This window comes from Megalobrama amblycephala, linkage group LG22, assembly GCF_018812025.1.
Source record: "Megalobrama amblycephala isolate DHTTF-2021 linkage group LG22, ASM1881202v1, whole genome shotgun sequence".
NCBI classification, from domain to species: domain Eukaryota; kingdom Metazoa; phylum Chordata; class Actinopteri; order Cypriniformes; family Xenocyprididae; genus Megalobrama; species Megalobrama amblycephala.
The window spans coordinates 12,693,991-12,714,857 of NC_063065.1; the positions used below are offsets into that span (position 1 = coordinate 12,693,991).

Consider the following 20,867-nt stretch of genomic DNA (forward strand, 5'->3'; position numbering starts at 1 on the left):
CGCTGCCTGTTAGGACGGTTCAAACCTGGCAGCCAGTCAGAGGGCGTATGCCCTGGAACAGCTCCAGAAACAGCCGGGACTCAGCCTGGACACACAGTATTACCTGTCCCAGCAGGTGCACCCTGTGGTGGGCCGAATCTGTGAGCCTATCGAAGGCATTGATGGAGTGCTCATTGCTACTTGGCTAGGTGATACTTTCTGGACTAGTATTTATTATATTTTGCCAAAAATTATATTTGGATTGACTTAAATATAGCATCATGTATTCCATTTATTTATTTTGTTTTAATTTAATTTTTAAATTCTATTTAGTTATTTTAATTTATATTAATTTTTTTATTTAATAAAAACATTACATCTGAACATATTTTAAGTAGTTAAAAATGATTTTAACTTTTTAAAAAATATATATTTTATTATATATATATATATATATATATATTTTTTTTTTAGATCGTTTGTAAACATGATAATTTTGATTTTTAATAATATTTTAAAAATATCAAATATACATTTTGTTGTTTTCTTTTGCCTAGCAGCTGAGATTCCATTTCCCCCCCCCAGATGGAAATTCAGTTTCTTTAAAAAGTGTATGAACCCTGCCACTCTGTCTCCATGACAACAGACCCTGGTTGTTTGGTATCCTGCAGTTGGGTCCAAAACTCAGACACTAATTCAATCTATTCACCATGTCACCGAAACCAAGTAGCTGGTATCTTTAATTACTTAACAATTAGCAACACATTTATGTCACGTTTGCTCCCAGAATACCTTGGTCAACTGCTTCTCATGTAGTCATGCAAAATTGCCTCACAATACACACTACATTCTGTGTCCGTTCCTAACTATAGTTCACGCACCACTCCGTTCCCTTGGCCGCAGATGTGTGACATGCCGCATGTTTGCCTGTAGATGGCAGCAGCACTCGGGCATCAGCGGGCTTGGATCCTCAGAGACGACGGCTAATCCCCGAAGTCTCATAGTCAACACTTACTTATGTGCTCATTTATTCACTTAGCCAAATTACCCAGGGGGACGTAGACTGTTTTTCCATGCTCTAGTAGTGTTCGGTGTCACCTGGGGGGATTAAATGGAGATTCAGCTGCTGTCTCTTAATGATTTGATGATCTCAGCTGCCTGGGAAAAATCGGATAGCTGTGCTTTCTCTACCCCTCCTTTTTTCCCTTATTATGTTTCCAGTTTATTCTTATCGTTTGCTAGTCTCTCTCCTCTTGCCTTCTGTAGCTGTGCCATCTTCTCTTTCTTCATGTCCCACTCTCTTTCAGGCTTTCCCTATACCTCTTTCTATCACTGTCTTTCCACTGTCCATAAATATAACTGTGGGGAAGTCCGAGTGCACAGCATTATCACCAACACAGGAAGTTCATTTAAACCTAGAACATTTCAAAACTTGCATTGCTGACTTTTTTTTAAATTTGTATTTAGTGTGTGTAAAAGGTGTTAACAGCATGATTTTTTTTTTTTTTTTTTTTTTTTTTTTTTTTGACCTGCCTGTCCAGGACTCGACCCAAGTCACTTCCGAGCCCAACAGCAGCAACAACGTGAGGACGAAGGGGACAATTTTCTTGGTGCTCCGGCCCAGCTCACCGATGAAGAGCGCTACCGCGATTGCGAGAGGTTTACTTTCACTTGCCCAGGCTGTGGCACCGAAAACATCTACGACAATGTGTTTGAAGGGACGGTGAGTTATCAGCTCTCATATTCACTTCCATTAACAGACCTGATCTTATCAGTCAGCAAAATGCCAACCAGTCCATCTCGATTCATGCATTTCTCACCGTTGAATTGCGTCCTACCTCAACTTCCTGTTAAATATTGTGTAATGACAGGTAACAATAAATTTGAGTGGTGCAGGTGATTACTTCCTCTGCTTCAGGCTTTTACCGGCCTATTAATTTCAGAGCCACACACCTTATTTATAGAGGCTTGGCTGAGTTGTGCGGGGGTTGGGGGGGGTTTGTCAGGGTGTATTCCTGGAGCTCTTCAGTACACAGGATGTCCGTCATACTCAGGCCGAGGTCAGCGGGGGCTAGAGGAGCATGTGTAATCTGCCGCTAATTAAGGGTCCGCACACACACACATGCTCATGCACAGCTTTCTCCTGTCCAAGACTCATGAAAAGTGACATTGACCCCTACAGTGGGCTGATCTCTGTCCTCCTAGTTGTTTGGAGATTTTGCACTCTGCAGGCCAGGGAAGGCTCAGAATTCTGGGAAAAACTGTTTAGCATTTATGTACACTGTAACTTATACGTGCATTACAAGTGCTAATGGACTTTCATCAGGGTAGAAGCCATATTTAAATTAACATGAATGAAAAACAAGTCTATGATTATGGTACAGACTGTACTTGTTTTGGTTTTTGTCTTGTTTTGTTTTCCACAATGTGTTTTAATGAAACATGGTTTCATTGTTTGTGTGTGTGTGTGTTTCGTACAGGATTCACTATTTGCAGTGAGTGGCACTGGCCCCAATACCCAACCAAACTTGTTAAAAATAATTTATTTTATTTATATATTGCCAAAAAGGACATCTGAATTAGGACCAGTCCTCTCTTTTCCCCCTTTTTTTTTTATCATGAAGAACAGTGTATACTGATCTTGGATTAATTGTTTTAAAGGGTTAGTTCACCCAAAAATTAAAATAATGTCATTTATTACTCACCCTCATGCCGTTCCACACCTGTAAGACCTTCGTTCATCTTCAGAACACAAATTAAGATATTTTTGTTGAAATCCGATGGCTCAGTGAGGCCTGCATTGCCAGCAATGACATTTCCTCTCTCAAGATCCATTAATGTACTAAAAACATATTTAAATCAGTTCATGTGAGTACAGTGGTTCAATAATAATATTATAAAGCGATGAGAATATTTTTGGTGCACCAAAAAAACAAAATAATGACTTATATAGTGATGATTTCAAAACGCTGCTTCATGAAGCTTCGGAGTGTTATAAATCAGCGAGTCGAATCATGATTCGGATCATGTGTCAAACTGCTGAAATCACGTGACTTTGGCACTCCGAACCGCCGATTCATTATGCTCCGAAGCTTCCTGAAGCAGTGTTTTGAAATCGGCCATCACTATATAACCTGTTGTTTTGTTTTTTTGGTGCACCAAAAATATTCTTGATGCTTTATAATATTAATATTGAACCACTGTACTCACATGAACTGATTTAAATATGTTTTTGGTACATTAATGGATCTTGAGAGAGGAAATGTCATTGCTGGCTATGGAGGCCTCACTGAGCCATCGGATTTCAACAAAAATATCTTAATTTGCGTTACAAAGATTAATGAAGGTCTTACGGGTGTGGAAGGGCATGAGGGTAGGTAAGTAATAAATGACATTATTTTTGAGTGAACTAACCCTTTAAGTTTTCAAATTATATTACTGAAAACCATAACGTAATTTGACGTTTTGAAAATTATGAAGAAATTAATTTATTATTTTATTTTATTTATTTAGTTAATTATTAGAAAACTATTACAATAAAACTTTGACACTCTGTTATAAGTATCTTTAACTACAGTTAAAATTAATAATTTAATTAATGTTGTTAGTTTTTTTATTTATTAATATTGTTTGTTTCATATTGCAGTATTTTAATAATATGTTCGATTGGGTCATAACCAGTGGTTCAGAGAGCAAACTGGTTGTCTTGGCCAATTCAGTGAGGTATTGAGTTGACAGACTGATTCAGACCAATTCACCAGATTCATTGCAAAGAACCGCAACTTAGTGCTTTGTTTACAAATTGGGCAGCACTGTATGCTAGCTTCCAAATATTTTGCCATAGTGCTGCAGATTCATCGGCAACATAGTGACACTTTAGAATAGAAGTGCAGGAAACACTAAACCTATTGAACAGACTATACATGCATCCCATCTAGGGTTGGCTCGATACCACAATTTTGGTTTCGGTACGATACCAGAATCTAATACCTTGGTACTGATACTAAATTAATACCATAGGTGACAAATAACCAGCCTCAAAAGGTAACTGAATTGAAAATATTAAGAACACTGCATGACACTCTGCAGTAACAAATGTGTTGCTTCTTTTCAAGCATAAATATATAAACAACATAAATAGCACTTCTCAGTGCTCCACACTCAGTAAATACAACTAAAATGGTATTAAATAGTACTTTATTGAATTACACAAAAAGTGCAATCTACAAAAAGTAGCACATTACACATTACAAGTGGCAGATCTATTAGTTTGCATTTATACTATTAAGACTTGATACACAGATCTATATTGACATACAATAACAGATTTTTGTCTGTCTGTTGCTGTGGTTATCACTGTCAGTCATCTGTTTCTATCCTGCATGCACCTGTATGTTGTTGATGAATTAATGGGCTTGTTACATTTACTCCCGTATTCACCTGATAAGGTATCTAATAATTAGAAGTACAGGGTTATAGCAGAGCTCTGGTTATAGGGAGGGCGCTGATGAAAGGAAGGCTTGAAGCAACAACCTTGACTCATAGACACTGCAGATCGTTCTCTTATCAGAGCCGGCCGCAGAGAAAGGGAGGAGGACAACAGGAATGCAAACAGACGATACTAGAGACGATATTTGCATAGACGCACAATTCTCCCTTAAAGTGGCGCTCAGTGAAAGATGTAAAGATCATAAAAACGCTAATGGCTCGCAGGGACTACCGCTTCACCACCACCGTGCCATAAAAGCAAGAGTGATGTGTTTGTGTGAGACGGTGGGCTCGAGCAAGTGTGCTGAAGCATTAGCCGCGCACACACACTTGGTCTTTCAGTTTTATTTGAGGCATAATGAGCACCATAAGCAGCTCTCCTAGTGCCCATGTGAGGTTAGATTGAAGAAATATCAGCCTACAGTAGTTTTTATCCACTGTTTAACTTCAATTGTTGCCACTGTTTCTCAATGGGAGGTCTGGGGCCTTTTAGTTGTAGAAAAGCTAGCAAAGCTTGCAAATCATCTGCGCAGTATGGCATTTGTTACTTGCTGTCACCCAGATACATAGCTGAAAGCTTAATGCAGTGCCATTTTTATTCGCACATGTTTCTTTTCCTACCTGGATACCCTGGAGCCTTGGTGTGGGGGCACTGACATTATACTTTTAGTATGTTTGAATGTCTAATAGGTCAAATCTAATAGCCTTTAAAAGCTTCTTTGGGCAATGCCAGTCAACAGGATAAATGCCCTGATTATGTTTTTTTTTGTGTGTGTGTGTGTGTGGGCTTGTGTATCGTGATCAAATGCTGTGTTAAAAGTGAATTTGTTTGTTTCCAGGGGAGCACCTTACAGCCCAGCCTGAAGAATTGCTGCCACATCCCCTGTGGGGGCAGCCCGATGGACCATCCCATCAAAATTAGCAACAAACTGCAATTGGACATTCGCCGCCACATCAGGAGATACTACAGTGTGAGTATTAATAAATGCTTCTCGTAATGGTCCGCCCATGTGTTCCAGATTGGCCACTGCAGGTGTAGTGAATATGGTGTTGCATAATAAGGAGTCGTGTAACTTTAAAGACCTGATTGCACCAAGAGTGTTGCAAATCAGTGGTGAAAATTCCCACAAAATGTGCGGAGACATCTGACCCAAATAGTTATTTTTAATGACCAATTTTGATATTCAGAATATTTTTTTTGATGTAGTCGTTACTGTTAAAAATACATTATCGCTGAACTATGATGTTTAAAAATAGAAATAATTTAAAATATATTTTATATTATTATTAACTTGAATTATACTATTATTAATATTAGTATTGCTTATTAATATTAACACAGATGATAATAATAATAATAATAATAATATTATTATTATTATTATTATTATTTTTGATGACGAATTATGATATTCAGAATCATTTGTTTTTAAATTATCACTTGATTATCTATGTTAATGCCACAGCGTAAATACAAATTATTTATGTGGATATAGTAATAATAATGTTTATTATTATTATTATTATTATTATTATTATTGTCTTTTGACATCAGTCTAAAAATGGATCCAATACTCAAAATGATTGCCAGCATATTTCTAATGAAGTCAGAATATTAAAATAAACCAATTTCTCGAAAACCATGCAGCAACTCTTTTTAATTATTATTTTTTTAACTTTGAGTCCTCTTCTATTGATCTAAGTTCTTTTGCAAATTCACCAAACATCTCTCTGTAAAAGACAAATTGTTTGCTTTTGCAGAAGCTCAGTGTGTCTCCCTTGTAAAACATGTTTTATACAGTAACGTTACAGGTGCTCATTATCAAGTTCCTTGTCCGAGTGGCTTTATTCTCACCTTAATTACAGTAGTTTAGTACTTGATCTTAAATGTTCTGATGGCAATAATCTGTGCTACATTCACATTTGACCACCTGGGCACTCTGTGAGCACCTTACAGGGGTTAATTTGAGCTCACCTTCCTCATGCTGTTTGTTTATTTCCTGTCTTTATTGAATTTTAGAAGTGGCTTTTTCGCCTCTGAGCATTGCTCGAAACAGCTACTGCCCCTCCCGCTGCTTCGCAAATGGGTTTAATTTTGTGCGCTCTCACAGTGTCTTTGCGGCGTGGCAGAAATACAGGCCCTGGTGATATGGCAAGTGTGCAGATATTGGACCTACGTTAAGAGTACGCATACGTCTGTGTATCTAATTTCCCAGCTGAGTGTTCTGATTGACAGGCATAATCACTGCACGTCGCGTCCAATCGGGACGAGCAAGCCGGGTTCTGGAACTCGGGGAAGTTCTGGAATGCCGCAAACTTGTGAATCCGACTTGAAAGTTGTGGGGGTATATTCTCCCACAGTGCCGTGCAGAAAAATCAATTAGCGGCCTGAATGTAGCCACCTCCCTCGCTGGGTCGGTGCCTGTAGTCTCTTTTGTCAGTATGTGTGAAACAGCTGCTAGTAGTGAATGCGGCCCCCCTCCTTGCCCAGGCCCGGCTTCAGTGGACACAGCTCAGCCATCCCCTCCCACACTAGGAGCAATGAAGAGGCTGATATTGTGTAATTAAGGATTCCTTTCAGCTGAGGGGAGAGCTCAAATAGAGTTGTTTGTTCGCAGAGATAGAGGGAGAAAGCCTGCCTGCATGAGGGAGGACTTGCGGCTTACATGGTTACAGATTGGAAGTCAGCGGTGTTTGTAGAGTTTCCTACGGAACACCAGCGAGGCATTAATCATGAAAGAAATCACTGCCACCTCCACCTTCAGCCCACCACCATTACCAATAAAACCACCCTTTAGAGACAAAGCAAATATGCTTTCCTCTCGTCTCCCTCCCTTCCCCCTTTCTTCCCCCCCCCCCACTTCTCTCCTTCCTTGTCATCCGTTCTGACTCCTGGCGTCTTCTGCAAAATGAGAGCGTGGCACGAAGTGGCACCCCCCGTATTTACCCCATTCTAATGTGGGTTGCCATGGCGTTTAACAAATTATTGCAATTATGTTCGTCATGTGCTTCACCCCTTGGTAACTGGCTTGGGGATGTGATGATGGTAGTGGTTGGGGGGGGGGTTGACCGAAATAAATAAATAAAAAAAAAGGTGATAATCCTGTTTTGAACAAAAGGTCAGATTGCTGAATAGAAAAGGCTTGATTAAAGCAGAGATGTACAAAGTGGACGCATTTGCGTCCATTCAGCCGCTCTCGGGCTCCGCAGCCACTGTGTGAATGTACAGCTGTTGATTACTGAGGCACAAAGCCTGTGAGAGGCTGTTGTCTTGGGGGCTTTTTTGCTCCAAGCCGCCTGTAATCGCAGCTTTTTTGGGGGGCTAAAAGCAGCTCTGGATTAAGGGCATCAGAGAGGGGTTGTGTGCGTGTTCATGGAGCGGGTGGGTTTCTGGGTGATTGGATGGCAAAATTCCTTCATTTAGCAGTTTTTTTATTTATTTATTTATTTATTTATTTATTTTTATTAAATTTCGGCATGCAACTCATCCAGCATAGTTTAAGCTACAAATGTGAATAACTCAAATTGTGTGGGTTAAGTACAATCAAGTACACAATTCTTTTTATTTCTATGATTTTCACTTTAAACCTGAAGATAATCCTGAAGGCTTGCATTTGCCATAACTAGGGATCAGTAGGGCTGTATGATTTGGGGTAACTATTTGTTTATTTATACATGTATTTATTTATTTGCTATTTATTTAGTGATTTGTTATTTTTTTATTTTTTTATTCCTATCTCGCTCTATCTTAAAATAAGGAATATTACTATTGTAGTTATTTCACTGTAAAATAAAATTTGAGTATTTAAGAAAAAATAATATAACACAACTTTTATTTTACAATGCAACTGAAAAATTACAATACTAATATTTGTCTTCATTTCTTTCGAACGTTAAGCCATCAGCCTGAAAACCACAGCTTTTCCATATTTATATGGATTTCCGTATTTTCCAACCTGAAAAGTAAGACTCTGAGGGAATCTGAGGGAAAAAATGTTGGTTACTGTATGATGATTGAATTGTGAAATGGTCTTAAACAATTACTAAATAAACTGCAAAATGTTTTTCTAATGCATGCATTTCATGCATGGATTGCTTCTGAAAGTGTTGCACGAGTTCGCTGCACTATCTGCCAGGCACCTTTAGTATGTTAGCCAGTGTTCAAAGTGTTAAATGAGAGTTAAAATCGGCAATATGTTAGTTGGCAGTTACCCAGTAACTTTTTTTTTTTTTGTAAATTGAATTTTGATCATTCGTGGTTGTGAGAATATGGCTTAGTGCGATCGTCAAATCGCAACGCTTGCGATGTAATTATATAAATAAATGTTGCGTTGTTTCAGAGTAAAGCACAGTACTGTTCATTTTTGGTTTCAATTCATAGTAGTGTTGCACGATATACCGGTACTAGAAAGGTATCACGATACCCTGCTTTTAAAAATGGTTCTTCATTTTATTAGTACCGGTACTTTGAGCGCCAGCTGTATTTCCTAAAGTGCGACAGCAGGGGGCTGTTGTGTTTGTGCAGCGTGCTGCTTCAAAGGCACATTGAGTGCGTTTATTCCTCTCAACTGCGCAACGGCTTTTATGGTGACGAAACGAGAGGTATGGTTGCATATACAGGTGCTCTTGCAGACCGTCCACAAATTGTTGAGAAAACAGATGCACGAAGCGAAATATGGCATTATTTTGCTTACATTGCCGACAGCCAGGGCAAGCCCTTGGACACCACAAAGCCCGTCTGCAAAAAATGTTACAAAATGACGCAAGCGAAGGGAGTCAAAAGCATCTTGCCGACAAACATCCCGATTTGTACAAAGAATTTAAAGAGCGACAGGTTAGTGAATGTGATACCAGCATTATGTTTATGTCCTCAAACATTAAATGAGTGTTTTTTTATTTATTTTACTCGTGCAAGCAGACCTGAGGTGTATTTTTGAGTCTAAGTTTAATAAGTGATATCTGGTTGCAAAAATAAAATTAATTTAAAAATACATAAATATGAAGGGTATATACAGTTATTTTAAACCAATATGCTTTAATAACATTTCTTTAAGTATTTACAGTAATCTAATTTTTACAAAAATCTTACTGTCAAAAACACAGAAACATGGATAAAAAACCGCAAAAAAGCATAACAGCAAATAGGACTAATTTACATTTTTATTGAGCATGAAAATAATAAACATTAAAAATTATATTAAATCTAACTAACTTCACGGCAATGAAGCTCAAATCCAGAATTATCACCTGCACACTGGTGAAGAAAGAAGTTCTGTCATATGTGTTATTTATTTTTTAGGTTTTAGGTTTTTGCCGTAGTATCGTTTAAGTATCGGTTTCGTGATATTTAAATTAGGTGTCGTATCAAAGTCAAAATTTTGGTATCATGACAACACTAATCCATAGTAAATGCTACTCTGCAAGTGCTGTGTGTTTGAGTTGTTTATAATTTGCATTTGGGAACGCAACATGCGGCAGCCTTCTTCCCAAGTTCGTAATGAGAATCACGTATAAATTTGTTGTTGTCAACAAAACATTATCAATTTTAAGGTCTTCATCCGCAAAATAAAAGTTCAGTGGTTTAAAAGCAAATAAATTAGGATGACCATTAATGGAAAAATAGCGATTCTATCTTCTAACAATTCAAATCGTAGATAAAATAGAATAATGAAAAATAAAACTTGTGCATTAGGAGTGTTACAATTTGCTCCACTTAAACTTTTTAAACATTTAGGGGTGGTTTCCCGGACAGAGACCGCCCCTTAAAGCTTAAGTCCAACCCTCCTATACTCAACTTTCTGTGTTCCGCTCCGTTCCGCTCCGTTTCCCTCGCAATTCAGTGCACTAGCCTTTCAAAGTATTTTACTCTGTCCATGAGCACAGAAAGACAGCTAGTGGACTGGATATATATATATATATATATATATATATATATATATATATATATATATATATATATATATATATATATATATATATATATATATATATGCTTTCAAATGGAGCAGCATTTAATAGACAGAGCCGTAGATCACTGACAAGCTACGCAATATCGCGTTTATATTGCAGATGAATCGCCTTCGATAATGAACGCGATATTGCGTGGCTTTTCAGTGATCTACGGCTCTGTCTATTAAATGCTGCTCCATTTGAAAGCAGGTGATGGCGATTTAGCGGTAATCAGGGAACCGGCTTTACTGACGAAATGCGCGTGACAATCTCATGCGATATATCGTGCAGCCCTATATATATATATATATATATATATATATATATATATATATATATATATATATATCTTTTTCTTTTTTTTTTTCTTTTTTTTTTTGGTGATGTTCACTTTATTTAAACAATTTTTTTTTATTTAACACCATTGTTTCTGGTTCAACTGTGATTGCTTCATGTTAAACTGACGTAAAATGTTACTAGAACTCACTTGAAGTTTTCATTTTGAAATAACATTTCAGTCAAGTAACCCAGTCAAACAAGACTTTCACTTCCCATCATGCTTTGCACCGGGCTGAAGTGGGAGAGTAAATCTTGAAAGTGTTATTTTATGCATTTTTCAGAAAGATGAGAATATGGAGAGACTTCTTACTGTTTAATGTTCTATTATGTAAAAGCTTTTGTTATGTTTGTATTTTTTGGAGATTACCATTATGGTGAAGTGTAGAGATTTTGCTTGGGTTGAGGACCTGCTAACAAGACTTGTCTATTTTATATAATGAAGCAACCACTATAGTAGTGCTTTGGATCAAACCAGCCCATTTATACCAAATCAATTTCTATCAAACCAAACCGTTTAGACTGCTAACACCAATTATCACGTGTAAATAGTTATGTTTAGTTTGTTGCTATGTAAAGGACAAAACAAAAGCATTAATAATCATAGGATTATTATAGAATTCATCTATTTAAATAGAATTCATTACAAACAGATTTCCAGGCATTTCTCTTTTTTTCCCCTACAGATGATGTATTTTGCTTGCTTGAAAATAACTGTTTCTTGTTTAGTAAAGTTATTTTATTATTATTGCAGTCTTCTTCTGCTGCCATTGTTTTCCTTGGATTTGCTCTCATGCTAATTCAGATTAGCACAGTTGGGTTTAAATTAATCTGGTTTATTTTAATTCAGGACTCCATAGTCCAGGATTTAGTAATCTGTACTTAATCTGTGTTTCAGAAAGCCATTTTTTAAGACGCTATTAATTATTCTAGATTAAGGCCTATCCTGTCTTAATTTAAACCCTGTCCGGGAAACCGCCCCTAAACCTTAAGTCCAACCCTCCTATACTCAACTTTCTGTGTTCCGCTCCGTTTTGCTCGCAGTTCAGTGCACTAGCCTTTCAAAGTATTTTACTTTGTCCATGAGTACAGAAAGACAGCTAGTGGACTTTATTTGTATGCGCTATTCTTCTTTTGCTCTCTTTCCTGTTGTGGCAGTTAGCAAACTGCATTGCATTACCGCCCACACCCCCTTCTGTATTGGAGTGTGGTTCGCCTGTGACTGACTTTATTTGTCGTCTGATTGCATACACCAAACCGTCTGGATGAATACATGTACCGTTACACCCGTACTGTATAGTTTACAACATTAGTTGAGAAAGATAGTTTTTTCCTTAAGAAAAAGTAACATGTGCTATGTATTAGGGATGCCCCCGAATAAAGATTTTTTTTTTTTTTTTGTATTCGACTAGTAGTCGTTCATTTAAGCCATTAGTCGACTAGTCGTGCGTTTATATTAATAAGCCATAAATCATAATAACCAGCTTTTAATTTAATTGAGTGTTGTGAAAAAAAACAGAAGGTGACTGTCTAAACATTTTTATAATTTATTGTTTTCTGTGTTTTCGGCTGCACAACGATGCTAACTCGTCATCTCCGCAGTAGTGGACGTGCCTACATGCATATTTCATACAGATTACATAATCTGAGACTAGTTATTTTCCATTTTAATTGGTTTGTTTAAAAGTAGACATTTCAAGCTTTCTATAGATACATTTCTCATGCCTGTATATGCTGTGTTTCAGTTCATTTTGTGCTCAAGTTCACTGAGACTGAGACGACAGAAAGCGCATCCCAATTGTTTTCATTATTTTACAAATGCACAACGTTTTGCTGTTATTGTGTGTTTACAGAAATAAAAGCGGACCCTTTACAGTTTGCATTACTCTTATCTGTATGACTAACATGACAGAGTATTTTAAAATGCAAAAGTGATGCAATAAGCGCGCTCTCCACACAAACACTTGTATATGGACCTACTGTAATAATGTGCGCATTTATCTAGGACTAGACTAACATTAGAGTGAGAGCTACTGCTTACATGTTTCAAGTGATAAGCCATATTTGAGGTCAATGAATGATATGCGAACGTATGGATTTCCTGCCATTAACAATCTCTCCCTCACGGATTGCGTGACTTTGCCACTTTCTGCGGAGATTTTTTATTTTTTCCTGTGACTAACCAACTAATTAAATCTTGCTCGACCAAGCCTCTTCTAATCTATTAGCGGTTAGTCGACTATTAGGGGGCAGCCCTACTATGTATATATCCAAATGAATCAATATTGAATCTCAAGCTTATGAATCATTATTACCCTGCAGCAATACATTTTACAATACATAGTTTTTTTGATGCCAGGTTAGGGTTATATACTAATTTTCTCATGGTCCATAGACCCCTGAATTAGCCTTGCCCACTCTATGTATAAATCTCTAATTCCGCCACTGCTGCATTTACTGCGAACCGAGCTGCTCTGATACGCTGAAAATACCAGATCACGAGCTGCTCACGGATAAAAGAACACACCACACTTTACTCTGAAACAAGCAGTGCATATATTTCATTAAATTGACTAAGCTATGTTGCGATTTCGGTTTTATTTAATTGTGCAGCCTTATGGACTGGAATATCATGAGCTGGGCCGGTAAGCAGTGCCGTAGTAACACCCCACAATACCATAGCAATCACATAACAATGTGCTAAAAAACATTTTGAACGCCTTTGCAGCTGCATAGGCACATCCTGGCATCCAACTTAGCAAAGTGGCATGGCAAATTTTGCATAATTTTCTTTGGAAACTGTAAAAAAAATCTAGTTTGCTTTCCAGCATGAGGTGTGGAAGCAGTTGCATGAGTTGCATTTCTCATTCAAAAAGGTTTAGAAACAACACATCTACTTACAAGCCTGACACAGATATGAAACCTTAAGGGATAGTTCACCCAAAAATGAAAATTTGATGTTTATCTGCTTACCCCCAGCGCATCCAAGATGTAGGTGTCTTTGTTTCTTCGGTAGAACACAAATGATGATTTTTAACTGCAACCGCTGCCGTCTGTCATTGGTATAATGCAAGTCAGCGGGAACTTGGACTATAAGAGTAAATAAAACACGACAGACAAATCCAAATTAAACCCTGCGGCTCGTGACGACACATTGATGTCCTAAGACACGAAACGATCGGTTTGTGTGAGAAACCGAACAGTATTTATATCATTTTTTACCTCTAATACACCACTATGTCCAATGGCATTCATCACTCGATTTGTTTGGTCTGATCGCGCTCTGACAGCGGCAGTGATGTCTCGCGCGTATATTTCAATGAGAGCGAGACATCACTGCCGTTGTCAGAGCACGATCAGACCAAACGAATCGAGTGATGAATTTGGATTTGTCTGTCGTGTTTTATTTACTCTTATAGTCCAAGTTCCCACTGACTTGCATTATACCACTGACAGATGGCAGCGGTTGCAGTTAAAAATCATCATTTGTGTTCTACTGAAGAAACAAAGACACCTACATCTTGGATGCTCTGGGGGTAAGCAGATAAACATCAAATTTTCATTTTTGGGTGAACTATCCCTTTAAGTGCTAAGTTCTGACTGTAGTCAGAGGTGAACTCAAGTATTCTGGGTGAAACCGCTGTAGAAAAAGACCTACAGGTATAGATGCGACGGCGAAATTGTGAAATGGAGAAAGAAAGGAGGAAAGCGAGAACGTTTTTCCGGTAGCTTGCACTGATCTGTGGGCCCCAGTCTTTGCCCAGTGTTTGGTTAAATTATGTGGAACTCATTTGACGGCTGCAGAAGTGGCTGTATTCGCAGTGTCAGGTATCGACTGGTATAATTATGCAATTATGAAGCTTTATCCTGCCTCTCTCTCTCACAGAGCGAGCTCTTAGTATTTCAATTAGATGTTTTTTCTCTTTTGCTCCCTGATTTTCTTCTCTCTCCCCACCCCCACCCCCATCCTCCATTTCTTGGTTACAATAAAGATGCAAACAGAGTCTGCCTATAAAATAAGCAGGTTGTGTTTTGGTCACCTGATTTAAAGTATTTCGTCTGGATGTGTGGTTTCTAGTTCATAAAATGTTAATGTTTCCTCTAATATGTGAAGATTCTTAGATTGCTCTAAACATGCACAGGTCAGACACATGCAGACCAGTTTTGATTAGTGTAGTAAAAGATAATAGGGGTGGGGGGAAAAATTGATTCACATATGAATCGCAATTTTGATTATGCAAAAAAAGGGGCGTGTTCACATTTGTTGTTCGATTTGCTTGGTTCGTTTGGTCTGGCCAAAAAAAACACACTTAGTCCTGGTCCGCTTAGCACTCACACTGCCGTTTTTAACACCAAACCTAAAGGCATAGGGATATGTTCACAACCTGATCCATCGGCTTTTATGGCGTATATTTCAAGACGAAAACAATGCTGTGTGCTGGGCTAAATGCACTTGTTGTATGTCCGTAGCCTACATATGATGCTGTTTTGATCAGCTGAGAACTTGTGAAGCGCTTATAAAATGTGTAAAGGAGTCAAAACAGGGGCAGGATCCCTCTGTTGCGAGGAGACGCTGTTCATTAAAATTTGTTTTTATTGTATTTGATCGAATAAATGCAGCCTTGTTGAGCGCAAGAGAAACAAATATCGACCCACATATATTAAAAGTTTTATTTTAAGATTGATGCTCATAAATCCGCATGATTTAATCAATGCTTCAAGAAAACGAGTGCATCACCAATATAACAATGTCATCAGTGTCAGTGCGTACCATACAAATTATAGGGATAATTTGTATGGTACGCACTGACACTGATGACAGTGTTTCACCACCAGTGTTTTTATTCTTGTGCCCGAGGAGGAGAAAAACAAAGACTTCAAAAGTCTGTACATATGCAATCCCAATGCGACCACAAACCTGTCTGAGGGTCATGAATTTAGAATGAAGAAATGTGAGTCATCAATCAGGTGAAATGGGAAATAGTCTCCATCCTACCCTTTTCCATCAAATCAGACCACTGTACATAGGACAAAGTCTCAAAAGGCTGTCCCTGCTGAATTTTGTGTTTGAAAACAATGACATACTTTTGTGTTTTTCAGTTGGCCTGTGTGTGTTCCTGTAGACGCAGTCTTTTGCTAAGCCCATGGGAACTGAACTGTTGGTTTAGTCTTGGGCCTCCAGAAGCACAAAAGATCCGTTACGACAAACAGAGGGGTGATAACACTGACGCTCCCTTCAAAATGAAAGCCAAACAGCTCACATATGTTCGGATTCAATTACACACTCTAGGTTCCCCTCAGCCCCGGGGCTTACTGCTAATTACCCAAATAACATCCGCACAAAACGCCACCCAGATGAGATTAATTGAGGAATTAAAACAACCTGTTGATTCTGATAATACTGTGAGGTCTGAACAGTAACCCAGGTAGTCCAAACATGTTTAAGGGCACAGGTGGGATGAAAAGACTCATCTCTAGATACAACAGGGGCAATAAGCTGTAAAGAACCATCCAGAGATGCTCATGGCTCAGGAAATAGAAGCAAATTAAACCACTTATAACTGTGTGATAGAATTTCCTTTTTTTTGTCTTCTCGTCTTCCATCTTTTCAATTTTGCTCTTTAAAGAAAGTTACAAAAAGGAAAGATTTTCTTGTTTACTTTGTTTTTCTTATTTACAAAAGTTGTCAAAAAGTGGACTTTAAAAGTGTTATGTTCTCTTATGCTCACCAAGGCTGCATTTATTTGATGAAAAATACAGTAAAAACAGTAGTATTACAATTAAAAAATAAGTGTTTTGTATTTTAATATATTTTAAAATGTAATTTATTCCTGTGATGGCAAAGCTGAATTTTCTGCATGATTACTCCAGTCTTCAGTGTCACATGATCCTTCAGAAATCATTGTAATAGGCTGATTTGGTGCTCAATTTTTTTTTTATTATCAATTTTGAAAATGGCTGTGCTGCTTGTATGCTTTTTTTGCAGAAACTATGATTTATTTTTTTCAGGATTCCACATATAAATATAATACAAAATATAAAAATAAAAATATAAATCTTTTGTAACATTATAAATGTATTTACTGTCATTTATTTATATGAATTTAATGCATCCTTGGTAAATAAAAGTTCTTTACCTCCAAAAAAGATCTTAACCTTTTGAACGGTAGTGTATATCTTATTTTAGTTTTTATATGTAATATACTCTGGCGTATTTTCCTGTCTGTTATTATCACCCTCTTTCTCTCTCTTTTTCAGCCTCCTTTAGTCTATAGAAGGGAGGTGGTGGTAATGCTTCAGGGACAGGTGCTCCTCTGATACTAGGGGTTTATTTAGTGCTCCATCATTAGCAGGGCATTACCCATATTACCCCCTGGCCCCCGCTCTAATAACAGGGGCAGGAAAGGCAGTGTTGGCGGGGGGCAGCTGCATCTGCTGCAGGCTGAGGCCTCACACTGCCCCACCACAGGCAAAAGCACCAGCGACCCATCTCCCGGGGGTCGCAGCAACTCTGTGTCGATCAGCTTTTTAAATTGTTTTCTTTCTCTCTGTACACAGGGTTGGCTGCTATGTGAGGATCAGGCCTGCCGAAACCGAACCCGCCGGCTGCCCATTGCCTTCTCGAGGTCCGGACCGATCTGTCCAGCCTGTCTCAGATCCACACTGAGGCCTGAGGTACTGCACACTTTTTTTTTTTTTTTTTTTTTTTTTAAATACAAAATCAGTCATTTTGTCCAGATGGTGGTGCTGTGGAGCCTGTGAAAGTTCTCCCTGCCTTGACCCAGGCCTTTTATTCCCTGTCCGTGTAGCTTTTTTTTCCCCGTCCATCACCTGTATTTCTAACCGTTATATATTACCAGACATGTCTGACCCACATGAGATGTCCGTTTGCTTCCTGCCTTAACAAGCTACCTCTGATAAGAACCAGCCTCCAGATGTACTTGGCCTTGGACTCACTGCTAAAAGACGTGTATGTGGGGTGTTTCACTCTTACTTCATCTTGTGATCACTTCAAGAGCGTCTTCACCTGGTTCAAAGACACAGTTTGGGCCGTCCCTTCCAAAAATTAGTGTCTATCTTTGTCCCTGTCCATCTTCCTTATCATTTTCGTCCAGTATGGAGACACCTCTCCCCACCCCCCCAATTCGTTCTTCCTCCTTGTGCTTTATTTCTGCGTCTAGTTCTGTGGCGACAGGTTGAAACCCAAAAGGACAATTTCTCTTGTCACCATAGCCACTTAGCTGTCCTCCGCTCTGCCTGGTGAGATGGCAGTTTAAACTGCCGGCTGAATAAAACATTAACTTCCTCACCCCTCTACCGTCCCTCTGTCGTTCTGGGCTTTACAGCTCGGCTGACAGCAATGCGTCTCCTCTGGTGTCTCCACGGACACAGAGACATTGACTACCATTGTATCCAGATTAAATGGATGCGTAATAGGCACCCTCGGCTGATTGGCCGGTAATTTGAAGGAGTTGTACACAGGTGCAATTTATAATATTTTCAGTAAATTAAATTTTTTTTTTTTTTCCCTGCTCTCTCTCTCTCTTTTTCTTTACACCGGCGCTCTCTCTCCGTTTTTCTTTTTCCCTCACTCGTAGATCTCTCCAACCACCCCCACCCGCTGTCTCTCTCTCTCTCTCCCTCTCCATTTTATTGATGTACGTTCAGGCACCCATTAGGGCTTCCTTTTTTTCCCTCTAGTGGAAATTGCAGCATGTTAATTTTCACACAAATTACAGCAATAGCAGGTATCTCTATTTGATACATTATAACAGGAGCAATCAGGGATAATTGAGTGCCTTTCAGATGGTAACCGGCGCATTCACTTCAATTCAAAGCCAGTCCATTTATCGTCTAATCGCTCTTTAAACACTGAATTTCTGGGAACAAAAATTCTTGTCATAATTTTGCTTAAGTGTATTTGGAATTCACAGTCCTTTGAGCAAGGATAATTGAAATCAAATCCCTTTCACGGGAGCTGACATTTCTACATTTCCCCCCAATTGAAATTAATTTCAAAAATTGAGCATGAATATCTTCAAATAGCAGGCAATTATACCTTTCAATGGGGAGAAATTATGTGCACAAAAAGTGGAGACATCAACTGGCGCTTCAGTTAAATGTCTTTGTTTCCCACTGTGTTTGCCTTGTAAAGATTTACATATATTGACTCGTTATGAAACCTTGTGATGCCGATCGCCTTCCTTTTCCAGCTCAGCCCGTTAAAATTAACTCAGATTGGAGCTTTTTTTGTTAAGCCTCATTAAAACTGTTTGGAGATTTTTCTTTTTTCCTGTCCTCTCTTTTGCAGCTGCACAGATCTGTGCGAATTGAAAGTAGCCATTTTCTCTGCTGCTTGGCTCAGGGGACATTATACATCCTTTACATATAAGCACCATGACCGTAAGGAGCTAAATCACTTTAATTTCCTTTACATGGTCTCCATCGCAAGTTTAGCCAGTGATCTTCTTTGAGTGTCTTTAAACATAACTACTTTATTTTTACACCCCTTTGGTCGTAGTATAAGGCCTAACTCTTGACACGCCATCCAGCTCTTCCGGCAGGCTGTGTTTGGGCTGTACCAAAGGTTTGGTGGTACGGCACTGGCTGCCACGTCTCTATCAAGGAGGGGGGGATGAGGCGGGGGTCTCAGGAGAGAGGCAATTTCACAGCTGGTTTGCTCCCCAGTCACTCGGGCCGAAAATGCTGCAGATTTGTGGAGAAAATTGAAATGGTGTCAGTACAGGAACAAAGCATTGAGCCGAGCAAAGCTGCATAAGGGAGGGGCCTCTGTTTGAGGGGTGGGGTGGGGGTTAAATTCAATAACGTTTGATGGCGCCTTGGTCACACCCCTTTTGACACCTGTCAGCACAGCTGTGAAGCTAGTCCTGGCCCTGCCTCGCATGTCCGTCCACTTATTTCTTGGACTGCGGTTTTAGACCACGATCTCTTTCGCCGAGCGGAGTGTGTTCGCGAGCACATGGTGACCTGGCTCTGATTATAGGAGCTCCATTATGGCCGCATTGCTGAATCGACAGGCACGGCTGTTGACCAGCCAGTGCATTATGGGTCAACAGCTGCTGGGCTCATCGGAAGCTGTAGAGGGCAATTAAAAGCCGTTGTGCTGAGGAGAGAGCCCTTGCTAAACTCCTCCGGCACCCACATCGCTCTGATTCTATGGTGACACAGAAAGACTGTGACCCAATAACAGCAATTAACATAAAAGTATAATGGCTAATCAAATTGACAGCAACAGTTGTTCATCAGATCCACACACGCTGCCTTATCAAAACAAACTATTATGAAAGAGGTAATTTCAGAGCTGAATGTCTCTCTCTCTCTCTCTCTATCTCTCTTTCTCTCCCTTTCCAATGTCTTTTATTCTCTCGCTCGACCTGCGCGCCTCTGGCAGTTAGACACATGGCTAACGGTAATTACAGCCGAATTTACAAACCAAACACCGTTTCCTGCTTTTGTCAGGAGAGAAGGTGGGGAGTATGCTGGCTGTTTTCAGCCAATCAGACAGTTTCACAGGTTCTGTGACTCCAAACTCGGGGTTTGACTGAGCGTGTGTGTTTGTCTTTGTCTGTGACAGTGGAGAATATATGACAAACACTACCTGTCTCCACAGCTGTAATTAACACAGGTGATTCTCCAGCTTTCCCTGATTGAGCCGCACCAATCTCATTACGCTTCAGCCTTTCATTTTCCCCGGGACAATAACACGTAGTACTAAACTACATCAGTATGATTTTACCTAATTGGTTTTTCTGTTTTCTTTCCTCTGTTTTTATTTATTTTTTTTTTATATGCAAAGGAATAATCAGTACTGCTGTATCGGTAAAGAATTGGTAAAGAGCTTTGAATGTTAAAGTAATTGTTTTACTTTTTATAATGAGCAGTTCTTGAATGTTTGTGGAATAATCTACCACTGATACAGTAAGACTTTGTCACAGTTTTTTTTTTTTTTAAATCAATGCCAAAGGGCTCTCATTAAGGTTTCATAATAACAAAATAGTCAGTAGAAATTATTATTATTATTATTATTATTATTATATTTTTTAATGCCAAATTTGGTGCCACAGCAAAAACTCCAATTTAATACACTCAAACTA

At 38.8% G+C, this 20,867-nt stretch overlaps 1 protein-coding gene across 1 annotated transcript in view; it reads left to right on the forward strand.

Moving 5' to 3' along the window:
* Nucleotides 1–20,867, forward strand: part of pola1 (polymerase (DNA directed), alpha 1) — a 58,995-nt gene that overhangs the window by 24,922 nt on the left and 13,206 nt on the right. The window contains exons 32-35 of the mRNA XM_048173876.1: nucleotides 14–188; nucleotides 1,521–1,702; nucleotides 5,307–5,438; nucleotides 17,311–17,427. Coding sequence (XP_048029833.1) covers nucleotides 14–188; nucleotides 1,521–1,702; nucleotides 5,307–5,438; nucleotides 17,311–17,427 — 606 coding nt within the window. The remainder of the gene's footprint in view (nucleotides 1–13; nucleotides 189–1,520; nucleotides 1,703–5,306; nucleotides 5,439–17,310; nucleotides 17,428–20,867) is intronic.